The sequence below is a fragment of the Aquila chrysaetos genome, chromosome 18, assembly GCF_900496995.4.
Source record: "Aquila chrysaetos chrysaetos chromosome 18, bAquChr1.4, whole genome shotgun sequence".
Lineage (NCBI taxonomy): Eukaryota > Metazoa > Chordata > Aves > Accipitriformes > Accipitridae > Aquila > Aquila chrysaetos.
In genome coordinates, this window is record NC_044021.1 from 12,933,567 (window position 1) to 12,954,231 (window position 20,665).

The 20,665-nt window shown below is 47.3% G+C and overlaps 1 protein-coding gene across 3 annotated transcripts in view; it reads left to right on the plus strand.

Moving 5' to 3' along the window:
• Window positions 1-852: 852 nt before the first annotated feature.
• The window catches only part of TNFRSF11A (TNF receptor superfamily member 11a), a 29,078-nt gene continuing 9,265 nt past the window's right edge, over window positions 853-20,665 (plus strand). For 2 of the 3 annotated variants that reach the window (XR_003927443.2, XM_030042150.2), the window contains exons 1-8: window positions 854-1,361; window positions 13,938-14,019; window positions 14,480-14,605; window positions 15,158-15,301; window positions 16,382-16,475; window positions 16,846-16,940; window positions 17,821-17,928; window positions 19,833-19,885. Coding sequence is in view for 2 of the 3 variants with exons in the window: in XM_030042150.2 (XP_029898010.1) it covers window positions 1,302-1,361; window positions 13,938-14,019; window positions 14,480-14,605; window positions 15,158-15,301; window positions 16,382-16,475; window positions 16,846-16,940; window positions 17,821-17,928; window positions 19,833-19,885 (762 nt within the window). In the remaining variant the exon portion in view is untranslated. Of the gene's footprint in view, window positions 1,362-13,937; window positions 14,020-14,479; window positions 14,606-15,157; window positions 15,302-16,381; window positions 16,476-16,845; window positions 16,941-17,820; window positions 17,929-19,832; window positions 19,886-20,665 lie in introns of all 3 variants that reach the window. The other variant, XM_030042151.2, reaches the window with a different exon arrangement.

Below are 20,665 nucleotides of genomic sequence, written 5' to 3' on the forward strand. Positions count from 1 at the left end.
CGTTTGTATTTGAATTTATTTTTTTATTTGCAAACGCAGAGCAACTTATATATAACTTTTTTTTTCCTGGCCAAGGGTTAAATCTAAATACACAAGTGAAAGAACAACTTCCCTTATTTGCTCAAGTCAGAAGCACGCTCCTGGCTTATTTCACAGCGGCGTGTGAGCGCAGGGAGGCAGGGAAGCCGTTGTGCCGACACGGTCAGCTCTGCCAGATCCGCAGCCTCCATAAATCAGCGCTGCCCTGTCCTGCCCCACCGCAGAGGATTCCCGCTCCCTTTGCAAGACGAGGGGCATCGCGCTCCGAGCTCGCGTTTGAATGGCGTGCCGCCGGCTGCAGCCGCTCTTTTGCCGGGCAAGGCGGTCGCCGCTGGGCCGGTGGTGTTGGCCATGAGTCTGGTTTGGGGGTCGAGAGGCCGCTTTGCGCTGTCCCAAGTCGGGTCGCGGGGCCTGGCCCCGTGCGCGGCGCGGGGTGTTTTAGGAGAGCTCCCGAAGCACGTCATCTGCTTTTCTTTCCCCTGGCGGCAATCCCACCCGCCGGCTCCCGCCATCAGCCAAAGCAAAGTGCTTGGCGGAGCGGGGGGGGGGCCGGAGCCCTGCCGAAACGCCGAGGCTGGCACCCGCAGGGCTGTGGCACGGGAGCAGAGGTGGGATAGGGGACGGGACGGGACGGGAGGTTTTCCCCAGCGCCGGGGGCAAGTGCCGGCAGGAGGGTGGTTGCTCCAGGGCGGATCGGAGAGCGAGGTGGGAGGCTGCCCGAGCCACGGCCGAGGCCCAAGATGTCCTCTGGCAGCGTCAGGCAACGTCCAGAGGTGGTGGGGAGACGAAGCGGTTACAGGGCAGACGCACGGCGAGGGATGGCACCAGGTAAGAGGAGGGCGCAGAGGGTGGGAGGCAGGTGGAGGGATGGCCCTGCCGAAAAGGACCGGGAAAGCAGTCCCCATCGGCAGGAGGAGGGACGTGGGCTTGGTGACTAAACTTCTTGTAAAAGGGGGTGGAGAAAGGAAAGGGAGGGACAAGAAGAGGGGAAAAAAAAAAAAACCTGCATGTCAAGTCTGAGGAAATGCTGTGGGAACTGCAGCCAGGCGCCCTTTTTTTTTTTTTTTTTTTTTTCTCTTCTTCTGCTTCTTCTCTCTTCTCCCCTCGTGTAGCTGAGAGGAAGGAAAGGAAGAAAGAGAAGTAGCTAGCTCAAATGTGCCTCGCTCTGCTGCCGGGGCGCGGGGGCTTGGCTGGAAGAATCTAGTTTCTCTTCGGTGGCAGGAAAAGGAGCCACGGGAGGAGGCAGAGACGGACACCCAGACATGCCCGTCCCGTCAGGCTGCTGGCTCCTTCTCCTTTGCCTCGCTGCCGCTGGCAAACAGGTAAGGCTGTGCTGCCAGGGCTGAGCTGGAGGAGGGGGAAGGCGGGTGTCGGGAGGTTCGGTCCTTCGCTCGGAGGCGGTGGCGAAGTCGGCGCTCGTGGCATCTTGCACCGCCGGCACTGGCGGAGCGGCGTTTAGCAGGACGGCTTCGCCTGCCTTTTTTTTCCCTCTGGTTGTTCGGGTTTTGGTTTTGTTTTTTCCCTGTGACTCGCCCTGTCTCACAAGCTTCTCTCGCTTCTTTAAAATCAAAATAACCCAAACCCAAAGCTCCAAAGGAAGCCAGAGGATCTGCAGCAAAAACAGCCTGCTCCTGCCCAGGGCAGGGTGTGAGAAGCCAGAAAATATTTGCAGTGAGGTTGTTGAGGGATATAATTTGCATGTAGAGTAAAAATAAGGCAGACTCCACCCTACCAAACAGATTTATTCAAGAGAGCGTGAGCACGCTTGTTCCTCAGACGTGGGCTGAGCGCGTATGGTCTTCGCAGCCCAGCCACAGCCCTTCAGGCTCCCCCGGAGGGGTGCAGCCCCCCTTGTGCTCCGACCACCCCGCCAAGCCGAATGCAGGCAAAAACGAGCAGCCCCGGAGGTGGGACGGTGTTGTGACCCCAGGTCCACGGGTGGAAGACTGAGGCCAGACCGGCTACGTGACTCTCTTGGAGGTTCACGTGCCGCTCGTGACAGAGCTGGGAACCAAACCCCAGTCCCAGGTCAGCTCCCCCAAAAGGGCAGCCCTTTCCTCTCAGGGGGAAAGACGTGAGCGAGGTTTGGCTCTGCAGTTGTTTGCAAACTGAGCGTGCTCTTTTTGCAGCTTTGTGCAATGCCAGGTGGCTCATGGTCAGCGTGTTTTACGGTTGGGATCGTTGCTCGTTTTCCCCTGTTTTCAGACAGACCATTTTCTACAGCCAGCTCTTGCTCAGCCTTGTGAATGGCATACACTGGGTTTCCTCCAGTGGTTTAAATTTGCAGAATCTTGCTTTGCTTTTTCTAATTATACAGCTTAAGAATTATTCCTTTCCCTTTGGGTTATTTAGACCCTTCTAAACTGTTTGCAAATCCCATGCTACAGGCACTTTATTTCCTCTATTAATCAATATTTGGCAGCCTCACTACCATTTGTATTTCTTTCATTTGAACTTCTAGTATTTCCTGCATCTCATTGTTCTTGGTTAGTTGTGTCATTTTTAAGTGCTTCCTTCAACATGGTGCTATTACTGGGCCATGGCTGGGTTCCCTGAGAGCAAGGTGCAGCTTCAAGGAAAAAAAAAAAAAAAAAAGATAAAAAAACCCAAAAGAAAACAAAAAACCCTCTGCTGTCTACAGCTTCCAATTTAATGTCTGACCGCATAGTCCTGAGAGCCTTTCCTCTGGATCCCTGGTCCTAAATATGTTGCCTAAAACCACACCGGCCTTTTTTCCCCCTCTAAAACATATGTTTCATGCTGTCCACCCTCGCTCCTTAGGCTTCTCTTAAATTGCTGCTTTCCAGGTGTCCTCCATATGTATATGAATGAGCCTGTATATTTCAAAAGTGATTTTTACATCATAGCTTTCAGGTGGTTTGTCCCATTCCTCAGTATCCTCTTTATCTGTCTCTCTTTTTCTGCCCTGGTGTTCAGGACTGTGATCAATGCAGCATGATGAGCAGACCTCAATGTTCTTCGTACCTTTGCTTCAGGTCACTAACCATTACGTATTTGCTTTCTTCTGGAGCCATTTGGATTTGGGGCAGTTGTTCCCTTTGGAACCTCCTCATTGCCTGGAACGTGCTCAACTCTTGACCAAACCTCTTCCATGCTATAGCTCCCAGCATGTTTCGGGTACCCTGATGTAGGAGCCAGGAGGAGCTCTTCGTTATTTCTCACCTCTCAATTCATAGCCTTTCAGAGGATGCAAAACAGGGAACTTGTATTTATTTGGGGCTGATGTGTAAAGTCTTTCCACTGCATTCAACATCTGCTTAATTCTGAGTCTGTAAGTGGTTGCACAGGGTGCAACTTTCCATTGCTAATGCCTTTGGACAACTAGCAGTACCAAATAGCAGGGGGCTCCAGGAAAGTTGCAGTGTAAGTTTACATAGGATAAGCCACACTTTGTCAAAGAGCCTGTTAATCTAATATCCTGTCTGCAACAGTAAGCAGAACCTGCAAGTCAAGAATGTGAAAGCAAGGCAAGCCTGGAGAGATGCTGCTCCCAGCCAGCCTTTCAGGTTCTCCTTTGCTTGACTGATTTGAACAGTGGCTTCTTATCAGAGTGCTGTGTTCTGATGGAACAAATTGTGACAGTAAGTGTGGTAGGGCTGAAGTTTGTCTGATGCACTTCTGTTGGTTTAGAGTCGACAGTATGGTGGGGTAGTGGTAGGGCAGTGATATTTGCAATGTATTTCCTGCGAAGAATGAGAAACACTTAGAAATGTAAGTTAACAAGTACTCGTAATTCTGCTGAGAATAGACATGATCATCGTCATCATTTTCACCAAAGAGGAAACAGGAACAGAGAATTCATGACTTGCTCTAGGTCACACACCGAGCGTGGAGCAGAACTGCTGGGAGCAGAGCTCAGCCCTCCTTGTCTTGTGCTTCAGCCACAAGATGATCTTTCCAAGTAATTTGTCTTGGGCACCTGTTAGAGGACCCGCTATTTTGCTTTCTGAAGCATGATCTGCTCAGCTTCTTTGTACAGAATAGACACATCCCTTCCTTGCTTAACACCGGTGAAGAGCATAAATGTTTCTATCAGGTAGGAGTTAAAGCCTGTGAGAAGGTGCATTTGCAAATATGCAATAAACCAGTTGCCTGGTTTAATGCCAAGGACTACTCTTCCCTTCTGTGGCAATGGGATGGGTTCTCCCACTACTCTGTAATATTTACTTTATAGGGAAAGTTTGCTCAGTGCAAGCATCTGGAATTCTTTGTAACCTAGAAAAAATTTGGCTAAAATATAGATTATCTTTTAACTTCCTAAAATACACAGTCTTTATGATGAGAGGGGAAAAAAGAGCTTAAAAACGTCCATGCTGTGTTATATCATGGGCTCTCCTGGTCCAGTGTTCCCGCTCTGATCAGGACCAAAGGAATCACTCAGTAGAGCAAAACTACAATATCTGATCTAAACTCCTGGATTTATTCTGTTGTTAACAGCATGGGTTTCAAAGTTACTGTAATTCAATTAGTTCACTTGTCAAATACCCTTGCAGGAACGGTTCCTGCAAGGGAAACTGCAAAGTTTTTCATTGCTTTGCAGTTTCCCCTGGAACATGTGAAAAATCTTACAGAACCTCATATAAAAGGAATATAATGCATATAAAACTGAACCAATCCACAATTTAAGAAACCTCTGCCACTCTTCTTTTCATGTTAAGCATCATCTTCCTGATGTAATTTATTCTTTCCCACAAATGGGACCAAAACAAACCTTCGCCACATTTCACAGGGCAGTGGAACTCAAAGCTTATCAGCCATCTGGAGGGTACTGACCGACGTCATTTATGGCACAGGGCTTTCTTCATGCTATGCCAGAAGAAAAAGAAATGCAGGTCAAGCAGAGAGACTAACTGTGGCCCTAAGGATCTGTTTCTATTGCCTGTTACTGTCATGCCAAGACCCTCAAGCTCAGATAAGTGGGATGTAATTTGACCACTCTGCAAGAACCAGTGCAGACGCTAAAAGGGATGTGCGCGTAACTACAGCGTAGAAAATCACGAAAACCTCGAAGTTGTGCCCTCTGGCATTTATACCTTAAGACTATTTAGAGGAATCACGTTTGAGTCACTTTGCTATGTTTACCCATCTGTCCCTCGGAGTTCAAGTGGTGGAAGACCCTGCTGTACTAGGTACACGCGTAGACGCAACAAAAAGGTAACCCCTGCTGCAAGGCTGTCCTCCTCCTGCTCCTCCTTGTCACCTTCCTCCCTGTGTGACCAGGTCTCCAGGAGGTGTTTGCGGTGACCAGAGCCAGGAGGGTTCCTGCCACCGCATGCTGTGACCGCAGGATCCAGACCTCCTTCCATCCCGCGCCGCGAGCTGCCAGGGGCCGCTCTCCAGCGCGAAGGAGGTGGGCAGTGGGCAGAAGAGGGAAATGGAGATGGCTGGTTCATCACGTCCTTGGCTGCGACCGTGCTTCTCGCCCAGGCCGCCCCCTTCCTTTCAATGGAAACTCAACTTGCCAGGCAGCGCTGGCTTCTGCTGCAGCTGCTCACCCTCTGGTTTAAGGATGCACTGGTTGGTGTTGCCTGCACGGAGAAGCAGCTGCCCTGAGAATGGTTCATTATTACTGATGGAAAGCGCAAAGGCAAATATTTGTGTGTGATAAATGCAATACGAAAATGAAGTGCTGTTTAACCAGGTTGCACTATGGACTTGGGTAGGCCTCAGTCTGTACGACACAATAGCCTGCCTGCAAGAACTTGCCCCTTTTTATGACTTACTCTTCTTTGAAAATGGTCCAAAGTTCACGTAGTAGAAGAAAGACTTGTTGGACCTCCGTGAGCAGCAATGGCTGAAAGTCGCAGGGTGGGCTGCAGGAGGGAATCCTGCTCTGCAGGCTGCGCTGGCACCCAGGGCACGCTGCTGTTCTGTCTGCTCCGTGGCAGCAGGGTTTGGTGTGATGCTTCAGCTCTGGGGAAATGCAAGTTTTCCTGATTTTTCTTTGTTCATGTGTCACCGCAGTGCGCAATCATATTTGTGAAGTGGTGCCTCACAGAGGCCTCAGCACCGCACCGGAGGAGCGATGCCGACTTGTCCCGGTGCTCCGGGACATCCTGGTTTTTGTCCCATACCTATGCAGCCACCTCAGCTGCTCTTCACAGTGCTTCCCATGGTTATTCTTGTTGTTTGCCTTGTCAGGGCGTGAGTTCTCTGGGCCAAGGGCTTGGCTTTCTTTGGTGTTTGTATAGTGCTTAGGATGTCGTGGCTGCAAACAAAGCCAAAGAGTCATTAATCACCGCAGGATAGTAGAGCCCCATCCGTTTCCCACCCAAGTCACAGGGAGGTCTGCCCACGCGGGCCCAGGAGGGGAGCAGAAACATCCCCCTGGCCGGCTACCATGGCCCAGGCTGCAGCATCCAACCCGCACCCGTATTCTCTGGGTCGTCTTCTGCCCACGGCCCCAGCGGAACCCCCGCGGTGGAGGCGCGTTCCCCGCACCGCTTGGCCAAATGTGTTCGTGGTGGGTCCCTGCCTCTTCCCCGCCATGTCCCGGCGGCGAGGCTGGAGCAGGGGCCGTGGCAGAGGACGGCAGCGCGGCGGGCAAGCGGAGAGCTGAGACCCAGAGCTGCCTCTCGGCTCTGCTAGAACCCGCCGGCTGCTCCCCTCTTAAAATCTAGATAAAAGAGACCAGGAAAGGCTGTGTTCGGTAAAAGAGCCAAGCTGGCCGGTTTAATCCACTCTGTAAGAGCCAATTAGCCAAGGAGGGGGGAAAAAAAAAAAAATGAGGTCATTCACCCTCACCACTTTGTGGCTACTCCAAAAGAAAAAAAAAGTATATAGGATCTGTTCAGGAATGACAAAGAACAACATTTGTGACTACAGATGGGTGCAGAATATATTTAGTCAGTGGTCAAAGTGGAGGGAAAAGAAAAAAAAGTCTTGTACGGAAAAAAAAATACTGTAAAGTTTTGTTAGGCAACCCATTAATCTGAAATACAGATAGGGAAAAATGTGCTACTAGGTTCATATGAAGTCCTAAAAATTGCTTATGTAGCACAGAAGGGAATCTATTTTGAGCACGTTATTTTGCCACAGCAAATAGTTTTGCCTTGTGAACATCATGTTCTTCAGTAACTTATCATTGTTCAGTAGCAAGGATGAGATGATTCCTTGAATCTGCTCTCACAGGAAAAAAAATTCTCCCCTGCCATACCACGGGTAGTAAAACAGGCTGCTTACAGAAACGAGCCAAAGCCTGTTCAAATCAGGGAGGAATATTTCCACTGACTTGACTGGCTTACGGTCCTTGGCAAAGCTGGTTCCTTGTGGTGACATCTAAAGAGTAAATTAACCAATTCTCAGCCCAGTCCTGAGCCCTTTAATAAAGGCAGCAATTCCTTCATGATGGAGAAGGCGCAGATCCGATCATGCAATTCTTACTATAACTCACACCAAGGCAGAACGGTCCGTGGATGTTATGTGCATCCTCTCTATACGACCCTCATCCAAAATAAGGGCTACAGCCCTACCGCTACCATTCGTATTTCTGCCTGCAGAATATTCAGCATTTCTTCCATGTGCAATGCTAAAATCCAGGAGAAGGAAGCCAAAGCAGAACATCAGGTGGTGAAAGCAGGCTTCCCCTGTTCTTTACAAGCTTTTTAATTCTCCCCGGCAGTTCAGCTACGATTGCAGGGTCTCGCCTCACACCAAATTGGTTAATATGTTATATTCCACTCTGGTGGCATGCTGGAGGGAAGGGGTACATAAACATGCAGAATTTTTAAGCATAGAAAGTCCCCATTGAACTCCTAGTCTGGTGTCCAGAAATAGCCCAGCCCAAAAAATCTGTCACGGTCATTTCTTCTTTAAGAGTTGACTTCAGTTGATGAAGCATAGAAAAATAATCTGCTGAACTAAAATGCAAGAGGAGCATGCTCCCCATAAATGATTGTGTCTTTAGTGCTTTTTTTAGTAGTATTATTATTTTGATTAAGCGTGAATGGGTGTAGAGATACTCATGGCGAGCCATTGAGACTGTACCTCTCAGCACTCTGTATGGAGTGCTGCTCTTGCACCTGTTTAATCTAGAAGAGATTTGCCTTTGCAGGCCTTTTCACAAGCACATCTAGGTATTAGCTTTAGTAATGTCGTTATTCTGCAGTTTTTATTTCTGCTTGTTATGGACTGTTTTCTTGCTGCCAAGCCTTTTTGTTAAATATTTTAGTTTGGTTAGCTTTTGGTTTTTACTCTCTGATTCATCTTTAAAATATTCTATTCTACCTAGTAGCTATTAGTCTTTGAATTGCTGTGGCAGTGGGGACACGTAGGTTAAAACATGAGGTTTTGCACCAAAGCGCAGGCAACGTGCAGACACTACCGACCACCCAGTCGATGGAAATGTTAGGTGTACCCTTCTGATGGTTGTATGAAGAAGGCTTGGTGTCTGAATGATGAATGCTGTGCATGTGATGGCGAGTTTTCAGTCCACTGAAGAAAGCTGGCTGATTCACAGGTTTGGTCGGTAGCCGTTTCAGCCCTGCCATCTATCACCTCCGTCATCTCCCATCTGATACACCTGAGGTTCCTGTCTGCCTTACCCCCACCGCCCTGCTGCGAGAGTGGTCAGTGCGGCACTTCTCCTTCACGTAGTCTGCCGGCCAGAAATAACTCTGGTGGGTTTGAGATTGAGAAGACTGGTCCTTCCCGTTGGCAGAGCAGCACCAGCTGCTCAGGTGTTTGCTTTTTGCTGCGTGCTAAAACAGAGGGGCAAGGGGAAGAGTCAGGATGGGGCTTCTACCGCCGTTTGCCTGCTTCCTGGCTGCAAGTTACACTTTTCTCTTGACCTCTTTGTTATCGGTTTTATCCCTCACGTTCTTCCTAGCATCTTTGGGTATTCAGGCTCTAGCAGGGTTTCAAGGACCTATTTTTAAGAGTGAAATAATATTTAGTTTTTAGCTGTTGCCATTTCCCGGCTATATTTTACCACGTGGTGCTAGTTCTGTGATGTGGTTTACTGGTCACTGGAAAGTTGACATCACCAAAAGCATTTCATTCACAATCTAAGATTTTCGTGATGAATTACAGACCTGCAAGCCAGTAACTGGAATTGCAAAGCTGTGTCTTGTGTGCTGCTTTGATTGAATTTTTATCAGCGGTGAAGACTGCCTGTGAAGGAACTTGCATTCAGCGTCCATGTGATTGTGATTAAGTTTTTAACATAAGACTCTTCTTTCCCCTTATAAACTCACAGTTGTAAAAATTTCCAGAGTTGTTCATTGTGTGCGTTACTATTATGCGCCTCAATAGAGTGCCTGGGAGCACCAGCCACGGAGCAGCACCCATCAAGAGCCTGATTCTATTTTTATTCTTAAATAATTTTTTTAGGCAAGCCTCTGAAACTGAAAATGAGCTGAAGAAATCTGGGTTTTGCTTAGCGATACTGCTGACCCAAATCAGGTAGGAAGCTGGAAGGCTGTGGGCACACAATCGGTACCTGTAAGAGGAGGAGTGGCTCATATTTGAGGGAGAAAAAGCAGCAGATGACTGCAGAGGCCATCCTAGCTGGATACCAGGGTGCTGCGCTTGCAGGGGCTGCTTCAGATCTGGAAATGTTGGTCAAAGCTCAGTCCCTGCGATGAAGGCAAATAAAGCCCCAAATCCACAGAAATATTACAGTTCTCCAGCAGGCAAGTCTAAGGACCTCAAAAGCAAGTGGTTTGAATAAACTCAGTCTCCAGAGTATAAAGAACAAATGGTGTGCAATGCAGGACAGACCACAGTTGCCTCTCTTATAGGTACTTTGGTTCTGTAACATTAAATGGAGAAAAAAATGTGCTTTGCTCAGTAAAATGATGACAGATGACTTGAATACTCTCCAGAAACAACTACACTGAGCAAGAAGGTGTCATCTTAAGATAGTTACCCCTTGACGTGTCCCTTTACATCTCAGTTTTTGCAAAACTAAGATTATTGCTAATGAGCCATCCTCATTGAGGCCTCAGGTTCTTGTTCAGAAGTGGCATGGGAAAAAGGCTGTGGAAACCCCCGAGCTTGTTCTTCCAGATTTTTTCTTTTAAAGGGAAGAGGCCCATGCAACTCTATCTTCTCTGAAACGTCTGTCTGGATATTCATCTGAGCGAGAAAGTAATTTTAGCATCCATGACACACAGCTTCTGCTGCCATCTGATTGCTCAACGGCACCAAGAATAAATATTTCCTTAAGCCTGAGGACAGGAATCTGAATGCTGCTGGTTCCCCCTTCAGAAGCACCTGTGTGTGTGTTTTTTTCAAGGTCTGAGTAACACAGTGGTGCTTTGTAGTTCTGAGTCATCGAAGCTCTCCGACCCTACAAGCACAAGCACACTCTTGCTTCGCGTCCTTTTCAACAAATAGGCAAAAACAAAAGAAGCTGAAAAGGCTACCTGCAGCTCAAGACCAAAACACAGTCCTCCTGCAAACCTTGACATGATCATGCCTGTTTTTCCAAAGAAGTCAATGGTGCTGCTCATGTGCTTAAAGGTAAGCAGGTGTTGGCGTGCTTTACCGAACTGGATCCACCAAGCCTGGAGGAGGTTTGTCTTTTTTCTCCCCCTGGACTCTTCCCCTGTCAGATATACTTGTTCTGAGGTAATGTTAATCAAGCAGGAAAGCCGACTTTTTTTAGGAACTGGTGCAAATCTGTGTGCTTTCCACACTTTTTAAATGACAAATTACATTTACACAGGATACCTAGAGCTCTTTGAAGCACTCATTTGCACGTGGTGGTGGGATTTAATGGGCAGCTTCATCAATAGCAAGACCATTAAAGGAATGACCAGGCTGGGGTTTGCCTTAATCACTTCAGAGGTGGTTGACACCTTCTTATTCATCAAGGCCCTTTCTCTCTCTAGATAAGAGCTTGGTGATGTCCAAATCCCTCTGACCCACAAGCCAGGACCCGATGAGAGGAAGGATGTTCCAGGGGTTACGGGGCAAACTTGAGACTTGGGAGACTTGGTTTGGTTTCCTGTCACCTCTGTAAAGCCAGCCAGCCTCCGGGTGCGAGTTCCTCATCTGCGAACTGAATTGCACTTCCCCATCTCGGAAGGACGCTGTGGCGGGAATGCGCTGGTGATGGCGAAGCGTCAGGTCATCGTGCTGCCGGCAGCACGAGTACTTCTCAGCCCCTGAGGGAAGCTGACGTACAGTTCGACGATGAGACATACACAGTCCCCTGGCAGAGGGTTAAACAAGGGATAACCTGACTTCAGCGGGGCTGTGTTAGCAAAAGGGCCCACGTTCAGCTCCCACCCTAAGAAAACCCCAGGTTGCTTTTGTTTCCCTTCCTGTCGTCTCTGCCCCCAGTTTTCATGCTCGGCGGCTCCAGCCAGTCCATACCAGCCCCAAATCCCTCGCCTTCTCAAGGAGGCTGGGCTCACCTGGAGGTTAGTACGTGGATGCCAAGAGCCTCGTCTTTATGCCGTTAGGCATAAATCAAAGGAGGGAGTATTGCAGCTCTGTGAATGCATTGGCTTGTGTGAAAAAGGGAAGGACATGGTCGCAGAAGAGACTACTTATTGATAAAGAGCGTAGATTTATGCAGCTGCAGCTGTGAGTTATAACCTAACAATAGCCCTCTTTATATGGTAAAGCATGGAGGTATGAAACGATTTCCAAAAGGTGGCCGAGCAATTAGCCTGCTCCCTAGCATCAGTGCCAGGGGATTGCTGCTTCTCCTCAGGCTGAGTTGTGATTCTCAGAAATTATTCCAGACCCTTTAGCTGAATGCTCTTTTGCAGATTTGCATATCCTTCCTTAAAAAGGATGACTTTGCCCTTGTTTGACACTTCAGTAATTTTTTAGTCTTTTCTGCTAAAGAGGAACTATCAAACCGGGGCAAACGAGGAAGAAGAGGATATTCTGTGCCAAAAATGAGTGACTGGACCTGTTGTTGGTCTCATCACTTTTGTTGCCTTTTCAGATGCCTGGGAATAGAGAATCAGTCACTCAAGACCTTGTCTCTGCTGCTCGGTCCCGCAATGTTGCCTCAACCCTGTGCTGGCCAGTTTAGTGTTTTAACAGATGCCACCTGAAGTGCATTACAGAAAACGAGCTCCTTCGATTACAGGAGTATTTTCAGTGCTTCCCCTGGGACATGGAGCAGTGTCACTGTTCAGCTGCCAGGCTGGCCCAGCTTTCCATTTCCTAGATTGCCTCTTGCCTCGCCAGCACTGATCGCTATCCTGCGCCCCTCCTGGGAGGTGCTGCGCAAACATGAAATGCAGTGTTTGTTCCAAAAAACGTATAATCTAATCACGAGAAAGGTACTGCTAATGAATGCAAAGAAAGAGACAAGGAAAAAATAAGACAACAGAAGATTTCTTGCAAGGCTAGACTCTTAATTTGACCTGGGGTTCTTGTAATGGTAAGAAAATGGCTATAAGTTGTTTATAACCTGCAAAAATATAGAAACTCAAGACCTCTGACCCGAGGTACTTATTCTGTTCCAGACACAGGTAGTGCAGTTTTGATAAACACAAGTCATGCACCAACCCATGGCTCAAACTCCAGGCCAAAAGGTGGTGTTTTAAAGAAAAATTTCAACCTTTTTGGTCATCTTTAAGTTACAAGACCCTTCCCAGCATTACAAGAGGACAAGGTGCTTAGGGGAAAATATTCTCTGTTAGAGAGGTTGCTATTGCTGAAACTAGAAAAGGAGGAAAGAGGAGAAGTAAAGACTTGGAGGAAACAAGGGGAGAATGCTAGGTAGAGGAATGGAAACCAGTATCAGTAGGCACAGGGCTGTCACATGGTATTAGATGGCAAACGCTCCCTTTAACCAGCAGCGGCAGCTTTATTGCAGCTTTCTCAAAGTAAATGAGATTTTAAGTACTCTCTCCAATAATGAAGGATTCCTTGCTACAGGCCAGATCTTGACTCATCTTATCTATTACAAGATCAACAACTGGCTGTAAGGTGTTGAGTTTGCCCGGAGGACTGCTGCCGGGAGACTCCCAGGCAGCCAAAGCCGGTTAAGCGAGGGGCTGGGCACGGTGCTCGGCTGGCCAGGGTCCCCAGCACGAGCCTTGCCCGGAAGCCTGGCCAAGCGAACCGTGCGCGTGGGGCTGCGCGTAGGACCACCGTGCGTACAGGCGGCCGAGGGCAGGGAGGGGATGTGAAGGCCTATAAGAGCTAGAGGCAGCGCTGCTGCCTGCTTTGACCTGCTTTGCAGATGGCCTCTCATTTAACAGGTTCAGGTGGTTTGGGGGCGGGGGGTGGTTTGCATTGGTTTTGGTTTGGTTTTTGAGCAGAAAAAAGCTGTTGGCTTAATGGTGTCACCTCTCTGGATGGCTGCCTCAGTTCCACGAGACCATCTCTGCAGAACACTGTGGGACCCATAAAAAGCTGCAAAATTCAAGTCCAATATTTTCTGGGGCTAGCCAGGAGTATTGTGTATCCCAGTGGGAAGCTGGGAACTTCTTCTTTTTCAGGAGTATAAATCATTCACCTTACTTGTTTGCTTAATGCTATACATTAAAACTGTCAGTTGCCTGGGTCTTGGTCTGAGGTCGTATCTGTGGAAGAGACTACAGAAGTATCTGTATGCCAGGTTTTTTTCTTTACCATTGTTTTGAAGTCAGATTTCAAATAATAGAGTACTGTAAGAAAAGGTTATATAGCAGGCCAAAAGTTCATGACAAATTGCAAGATTGTGTTATTTATCACCTGGCTGTATTACAAGTCCCTGTGTGTACAGCATCAAGTACATATTCTTAGCGTGTCTACAAAGCACCTTTGAAGTCATAAATGTTGGGCAATTTTTATTGCTTAGCTATCCAAAATGCTATACAGAAGAAAGGGTTTCCTTCTCTCTGCCAGCACTGTGAGTAGGTAGGTCTGAAGCTCTCCAGGTATATTGGTTCTCATGTCCTGTCTCTCCTTCTCTGCTCCAGTTGTCACTACAAATCACGCCACCGTGTGAGAACGAACAACACTATGAATACTCTGGACGGTGCTGCACAAAGTGTGAGCCAGGTACGTGAGCACTGGGCTGTACCGGCTTCATAACTGAAAAGCTCATTAGAAACAGCTCCGTGGGTCAGTAAGGCAGTTTGCTCTTGTGACTCTGCTAATCTGTTGGCACATGCCCTTGTAGATGCATGATTTCAGGCTTATGAGTGCCTTCGAGTGCAGGAGTGGTCCTGCTGACCTCAGCAAAAGCCATAGCAGCTATTTTGTTGGGATAGCACTTAACCACTACAGGAGACAGAACAGCTTGATTCTCGTGCGTGTAGATAGGACTGCTCCCAGGCCGTAAGCTTCGCGGATGTGTCAGTGCCACACTAAATGGGAGCCAGTCTGAGGAAATGAAAAGGTGGCAAGAAGAAATGATTTGTGTACAGCAGTGTTAGTCCAACCTGTTATTTTCCCTAAGCTCCTTAGACAGCTGGCATGCAACTTGCAAATGACCTACTTGTCCTTCTCTCATTCACAGGAAAGTATATGTCTGCTAGATGCACTGGTACTTCTGACAGCGTGTGCCAGCCGTGTGGCCCAAACGAGTATATGGATGTCTGGAATGAAGAAGATAAATGCTTACTACATAAAATATGTGATCAAGGTGAGCTGTTCATACTGAAGAACCTTTTAATCCAAATTAGTGAAGCACAAAGGTGGGAAAGTGGATCTAGGGAAGTTGCTTTGTTCAGGTACCCGACACTGGAGGCTGGGCTTGCAGAAGAGCCTGGCGGAGAGGGAGGTCCCCAGACAGCAGAGATTCTGTGCTGTGCTGAGCACCGCGACCATGGTCTCCATGCTGCTGATAATGATTATCTCCACTGGGGCCATTCACTCCTGTGAGTTGGATCTTAAAGGTTGTTCTTTTGCCCAGTATACTGCGCATTCACTTCCCCTAACACGTTTGTCTCACCCTTGCAAAAGCTCTGTTTATTTTCTACAGCAGCTACAAGGAAAAGTATTGCTCAGGAGTGCAATCAGTGAGGAGCCCCGTGCTGATCAAGGGTGTCCCATGCTTCTTGAAGGATAACATTTCCTCTAACGTGAATGGGTTTGCATCTGTCATTCAAGCAAAGCAAATAGGTAGAACAGTAGGTTCATAAACTTGAGGCTTATTATCAGAGAGATTTTTACTCCCATCTGCTTTCTCTTTTAGGGAAAGCTTTGAGAGAAGTGAACCCAGGGAACAGCACGTTCCAGCGGCAGTGTGCTTGTACGATGGGCTACCACTGGAATGAAGACTGCGACTGCTGTCAGCGAAATACCATATGTGCTCCAGGATTCGGAGTTGAGCATCCTGGTAAGATACAGAAAGGGGACGTATGAAGTGAAATGTCCAGCTCAGGCCTACGGGATGAGGCCAGCATCTTGTGGGTTGGTGACGATAGAGAGGATACTTTAGAGTATCAGATGACTATCAACAGAAGATGCATATCTGAGTTATCATTACTACTGCATATGACCCTCATGGGCTATTTGTGTTTTGAAGGCTTCTACCTCTGTAGTTTAAATAGTTTCTTGGATCAAGTGACTTTTGCAAGCTATCGCATGGACATGGCAATGGTCGCAAGGTGTTCACTGCATTTCTAATGTTTGCTGAGGTGTCTGACTGTGAGTCACTAGGTCATGCATTGCTCTAATATGCAGAGCAGCAGTCCATTAGGGTTTGTTCTGAGGCCGGATTTGAAATCAGTTTTTGTCCAATGACTTTTCTTTGCCATTTTATAACGTTATAAGCAAGTTAAAAGTGATTAACACCTTTCAGGTAGCACAAGTATTCTGTTTTAGATGACTTGTAATGCAAAGATTTATTACAGACGTGGAAAATAAAGACAGTCAAGTTCAGAGTTGTAATGAACACTGGGAACAGCTGTGCCAAGCATGAGGAACCCCCAAAAAGCAGCACATAGTAGAGTAATGGAAGACGAAATGCTGCATGGGCCTGGAGCACAGTGGTGCTGGTTTTTCTCCAGTCTAGCAAATCCTGATACAACATTTTGTTTACTGTGGCTTCATAGAAGTGACAACACCAGTTAGTGTCGCTGTCTGTGGCATAGCATCGACACAAGGAAGCTAGTGGAGGGGGAAGGATATAATAGATATGTGTTATTTTACAATAACTGCAAATTGCTCCTGGTTGTTTCTCATTTAATGATGTAGAGAAGTGCTCAGGTGAGACTAGCATACTTTTTTCTGCTTATATGTGACTGTTATTGCTGCTGTAATGTAATCTAAGATCCTTCTCTCTTCAGGGAAGCTTTCAGGGGGGTTGGCAGGGGGGTGTGGAGCAGGAGGATGGGGAGCCTAGTCACCTTCCCCTCACCTGAAAGGAACCCACGGAAACTCAGCTATGAAGTTTTTCTTCCTTTACTACACACAGTGCAACAAGATAAGGACACAATGTGTATACCATGTCCCAGAGGCTACTTCTCAAAGGTCGCTTCATCTACTGACGAGTGTAAATCCTGGACCAAGTAAGTCCCTGTATCTTGTAAAAGGACCACGACAGCTAGAAGGCAGGGAGAAGCTCGGGCAAAAGCATTTTACAGTGGGGTGTTTCAGGCTGTCTGCAGAGCGCACAGAGCATCTCTGTCGGCTGTGCAGCAGTAAAGGTATTCTCACACTGAAGCTTGAATTCTCCTTGCGGGGAGCAAGAGAAAGCAGTAACAACAGAATTGCTGAGGTGACGCAGCTGAAAATAAAGAAGGTATCTGAGGTTCTTAAGGGTGGGGAAATGCAGCAGAAATGTTGTATGTTACAACAGAAAGTAGTGCTCTGCATAAGTGTAGGAGCCACAACGAGCTTCCTCTTTGAGAACTTAGCCTCTTTGTGTTTCTTTTTTAGCTGTACAGCTCTAGGAATGGCAGAAATCGTGCCTGGGACTGACAAGTCAGATGCAGTTTGCACAGAACGGAAGATGCCTGAGCCATCGGAAGACGGCACGTGTCCTCATACAGATTATCTGTTAGAAAGTAGCAGGAGGGAGGAGGGATGTGTTTGCTAGGGATTTTGGCTGGCTTAACTCCATTCCCATTGTGGGTAACTCTAGGGAGAGCAGCTGTAGACCAGGACAGTGCTCTTGGAAAATCCCACCTTTAAAGACTACTTTAAGCCTGGTGGCCCTAGGGCCCAAGTCCACTACTAAGCAGATCTTTACACCTCCCACCGAGGTGCCTGGCAAGCAGCATTGCCGTTATACCCGTGACCTCCATCACAGTTACAGCTCTTTCATTTTTTTCAGCCTGCTGATTTCAATACACACATTATCTGTATAAAGGCTAGCAGCTTCTCTTCGTGCTTATTTTATAGCAATAGATACCGTCTCAGGTGAATGTATCTCTCCCTTCCTGCCCACTCTCCTTTCCTTCTCCAGTGTGGGTATGGTACCAGGGAGGCTGCTTGCCTGGCACGCAGTGATCCTTCATAGCCTGAGATAAAGGACAAATTTTGCCAGCTGAATTCGATAGTCTCCATGAAATGTATGTTCTCCATCCCCTGAGGGAGAGCAAGCACAGCCCGTGGACACTGGCAGCTTGCAAGGGGACTTTCAGAGGAGCATGACTGGATCACACCTCTCTGAGACACCAAGACTCTGTTTTTTATGGAGATGGCTTGGTACCAGGTACCTTCAGTAAGGCTGCTTGTCACAGAACTGCGTGAGTGCTAGAGCTGTTGTCCTTATTATAGAAACTGAAAAATCAAATAGGAAGCAAGAAAAAAAAACCTCTCCTGTAGAAAAGCAGGTAAAATAAGCAAGGATTGTCATGCTGCTGAGTACAAGCTGCATGTTGATGGCACTATCTTTTTTACATTCTGCAGGAACAAACAGGATCTTATACGTGTTGATTGTCATCTTGTTTTTTGTGGCACTAATTGGCATTGTCATCTTCATTGTATACTACAAGAATAAGGGAAAAAAGCTGACAGGTACGTGATAGCTAGTGATATTCATGAATGTGACAGCTGCATGGCTCTCTGTACACTCTGATTTCATGGGTAACCACCAGGTTAAGAAACTCGGGAGTTATTTTGGAAGATCTGTACTATCCCTATACCTCTCCATATGGGTACGCTTTAACTAGTGCAAAGCCAGGCTTCAAATGCCTTTCCTCTAGGCAGGCGGCATATTACACTTAACGCATAACGCGTATTGCTTGGCAGCCTCCTGCAGGCCTGACCACGGGGTGACGGCCCTCGGGGCGGACGCAGCCGCTGTGTGGGTGATGGAGGGCTGGTGCTGGGGGCTTTGCAGCAGCACGGCTGCTCTGCACCATGGGGCACAGCAGACCCCTTGGCCGAAGGGAAGCAGGGGGCTTTCACCACCTCCTGTGTCTCCTCCTTCCCACTTTCCCTCCTCCCCTGAAGCCTACATCTAGACAGGTTAAAATATGGATTTCAAGACAAAGGCTTGATGTGTATTTGAAAACACGGAGGCAATGTTTTTAGCTGAAGGCTAAAGTTCTGATGAGCTATGGAAGAAATACTAGGAGGAAATAGAATAATCAGTAAAAGTAGAAAAATAGAAAAATTCTGGCAAAGGCATACTGGATAACAGTGGGGTACTGAATATATTGTTAATACAACAGAAATACATTCAAAAGTTACTCAACTCTGTGTTAAGCCCTGGATCTCCTTAGTTAAGGACGTACCCATATTGTTCTGTTCACTTTTTATTTTCTCCCCCTAAACGTGGAAAGGTTTTCCTAGTGCAGTTTTTCCATCTTCTCCTTTCCCAAGCCCTAGCAATTTTTTATATGTTTTGGGAGCAGTGGAAGGGAAGACAGCAACCCTCTGTTGTAAAGTATATTTCAGCCTGTGTTTTAGAAATAGGCTGCCTCTGCCACACTAAACACGGGTTGTGCTAAATCTGGAATTCCTGGGATGGGCTGGAGGAAATGGTGACTCTCCTTGCAAACCAAATCCGATGCAAAGCAGGTTAGGGGGGAATGCTCTTTATTTGACATTTCTATTGCCCTGCTCCTCTGCAGTGATAGTCCTTCCATTGCCTTTGCGTTGTAAACCCTGCTAACCGGAGCCCCAGAGACTTGTAGGATCAGGAAGAAGCTCTGCCTGCTTGGGACAGGGGGGGTCTGATGGTAAATGTGCAGACTCAACATCAGAGGAACAGAGTCATTGCTGGGAACTGGCAGTGGCTACGTAGCTGATCTATCTTCAGACATACAAAACCAGCGTAAGCTTCAAATGTATGTGAGACCTGAGCCCTACAAAATCTCCTGAAAGTGTAAACAGAAAACAAGAATTGCTAACTCTATTAAGTGGCAGTCTTTGCCATAAAGCATTGTTGGACTTAAAGCTTTTCCTTGGGAGATACTCCAATTAAGTGAATTTCCCCATTAAGTACGCCCTGATTAAGTGGAATACGCTGTATTTGAGCCCGCTGTCCTGGGGTCTCAGTGGCTTACCCTCTTCTCTCCAGGCTCCTTACTCCTGTCTGATAATGGCCTTTGGGCCATCCATGTGACTTCTCTTGAAATAGACCGGACGGCTGCAAGCGGGTCGGTATTGGGCCAGTCATAGCTTGGTGTGACATATGACCAGGAAAGAAACCCCATTTGATGTGGAACACAGTTTAACCGTGGTCTATTTTAGGAGCTTGGAAACATTTGTTCCACAGAAATATATCCCTGTTCCAGTTACAATGAATCCTCAGCTAGACCGACGCTGGGACACTTGAACAGTCAGTAAAAACAGTCTCGCTGGTTTTTATTTAATACGATATTGCGGATTGTGAATGACTGTGGGTGTTTAGGTCTGTGGCTAACTTCAGTGCCTGCTATATGTTACAGCTACTCTTTTTGTTTTCCCTATAGCAGATCTACAGAATTGGGCTAACGAAGTGTGCAGCCAAATAAAAGGAACAAAGGTAAAGTCAAAGACGCTAGCATTTTCTCTTTGTTTTATGTTTTCCACATGGCATTCCTGACACTCCTCCTGAAGCAGACTCCACATTAATGTTTGGTTAGAAAACAAGTTTTGAGTTCCTCAAAAAATGCTCGCAGCTTTGGCTTTTCAGTCTGGTTTTCTGTAAATGTGAGGCGTATGAAATCACCGTTCTCAAATAGCTTCTGAACCTGCTCTGTGGTTTCAGCCAGTTTTAACAGCGGTAAAAGTCTCTGTGATGATTAAATATTTATGAGGAGAACGTTAAACGCGAGCCCACTGCTTGCTGAACACCTGAGACTCTGCCTAGGAGAAAGCCTTTCTAAATCCTAAAAGCAGGAAAAGCTTCAGTTGAGTTTGCACCTTTTTACATACCAGAGTGCTCACACGGGAGAAACCTGAATTTGGGGTAATGCCAAGAATGCCAGACATGCAAAGCATTAAGCACAGAGCCATCGGCTGAAGAAACTGGCTGTGAGACACCTTAATTCTAGTGCTCACAGAAATCCTTCTTGTCTATTTGGATGTGATAAAAGTAAGACCTTACAAGAGGATTTGCTCTGGAAGAACACCAGATCCCATGCTTGAAACACTCAGATGGGGGCACAGGTTCAAGTTCATGTGCACTGCCTGCTTCACACCACGGCCGTGGACTGAGGTGTCCCAGGTGCAAGCTCTCCCACCACCCCGTCTAGGATCTCTGCCTAGCTTAGCTGTTGAAAGACTCAAATTCCATTGCTACAAAAAACCCCCATACCAAACA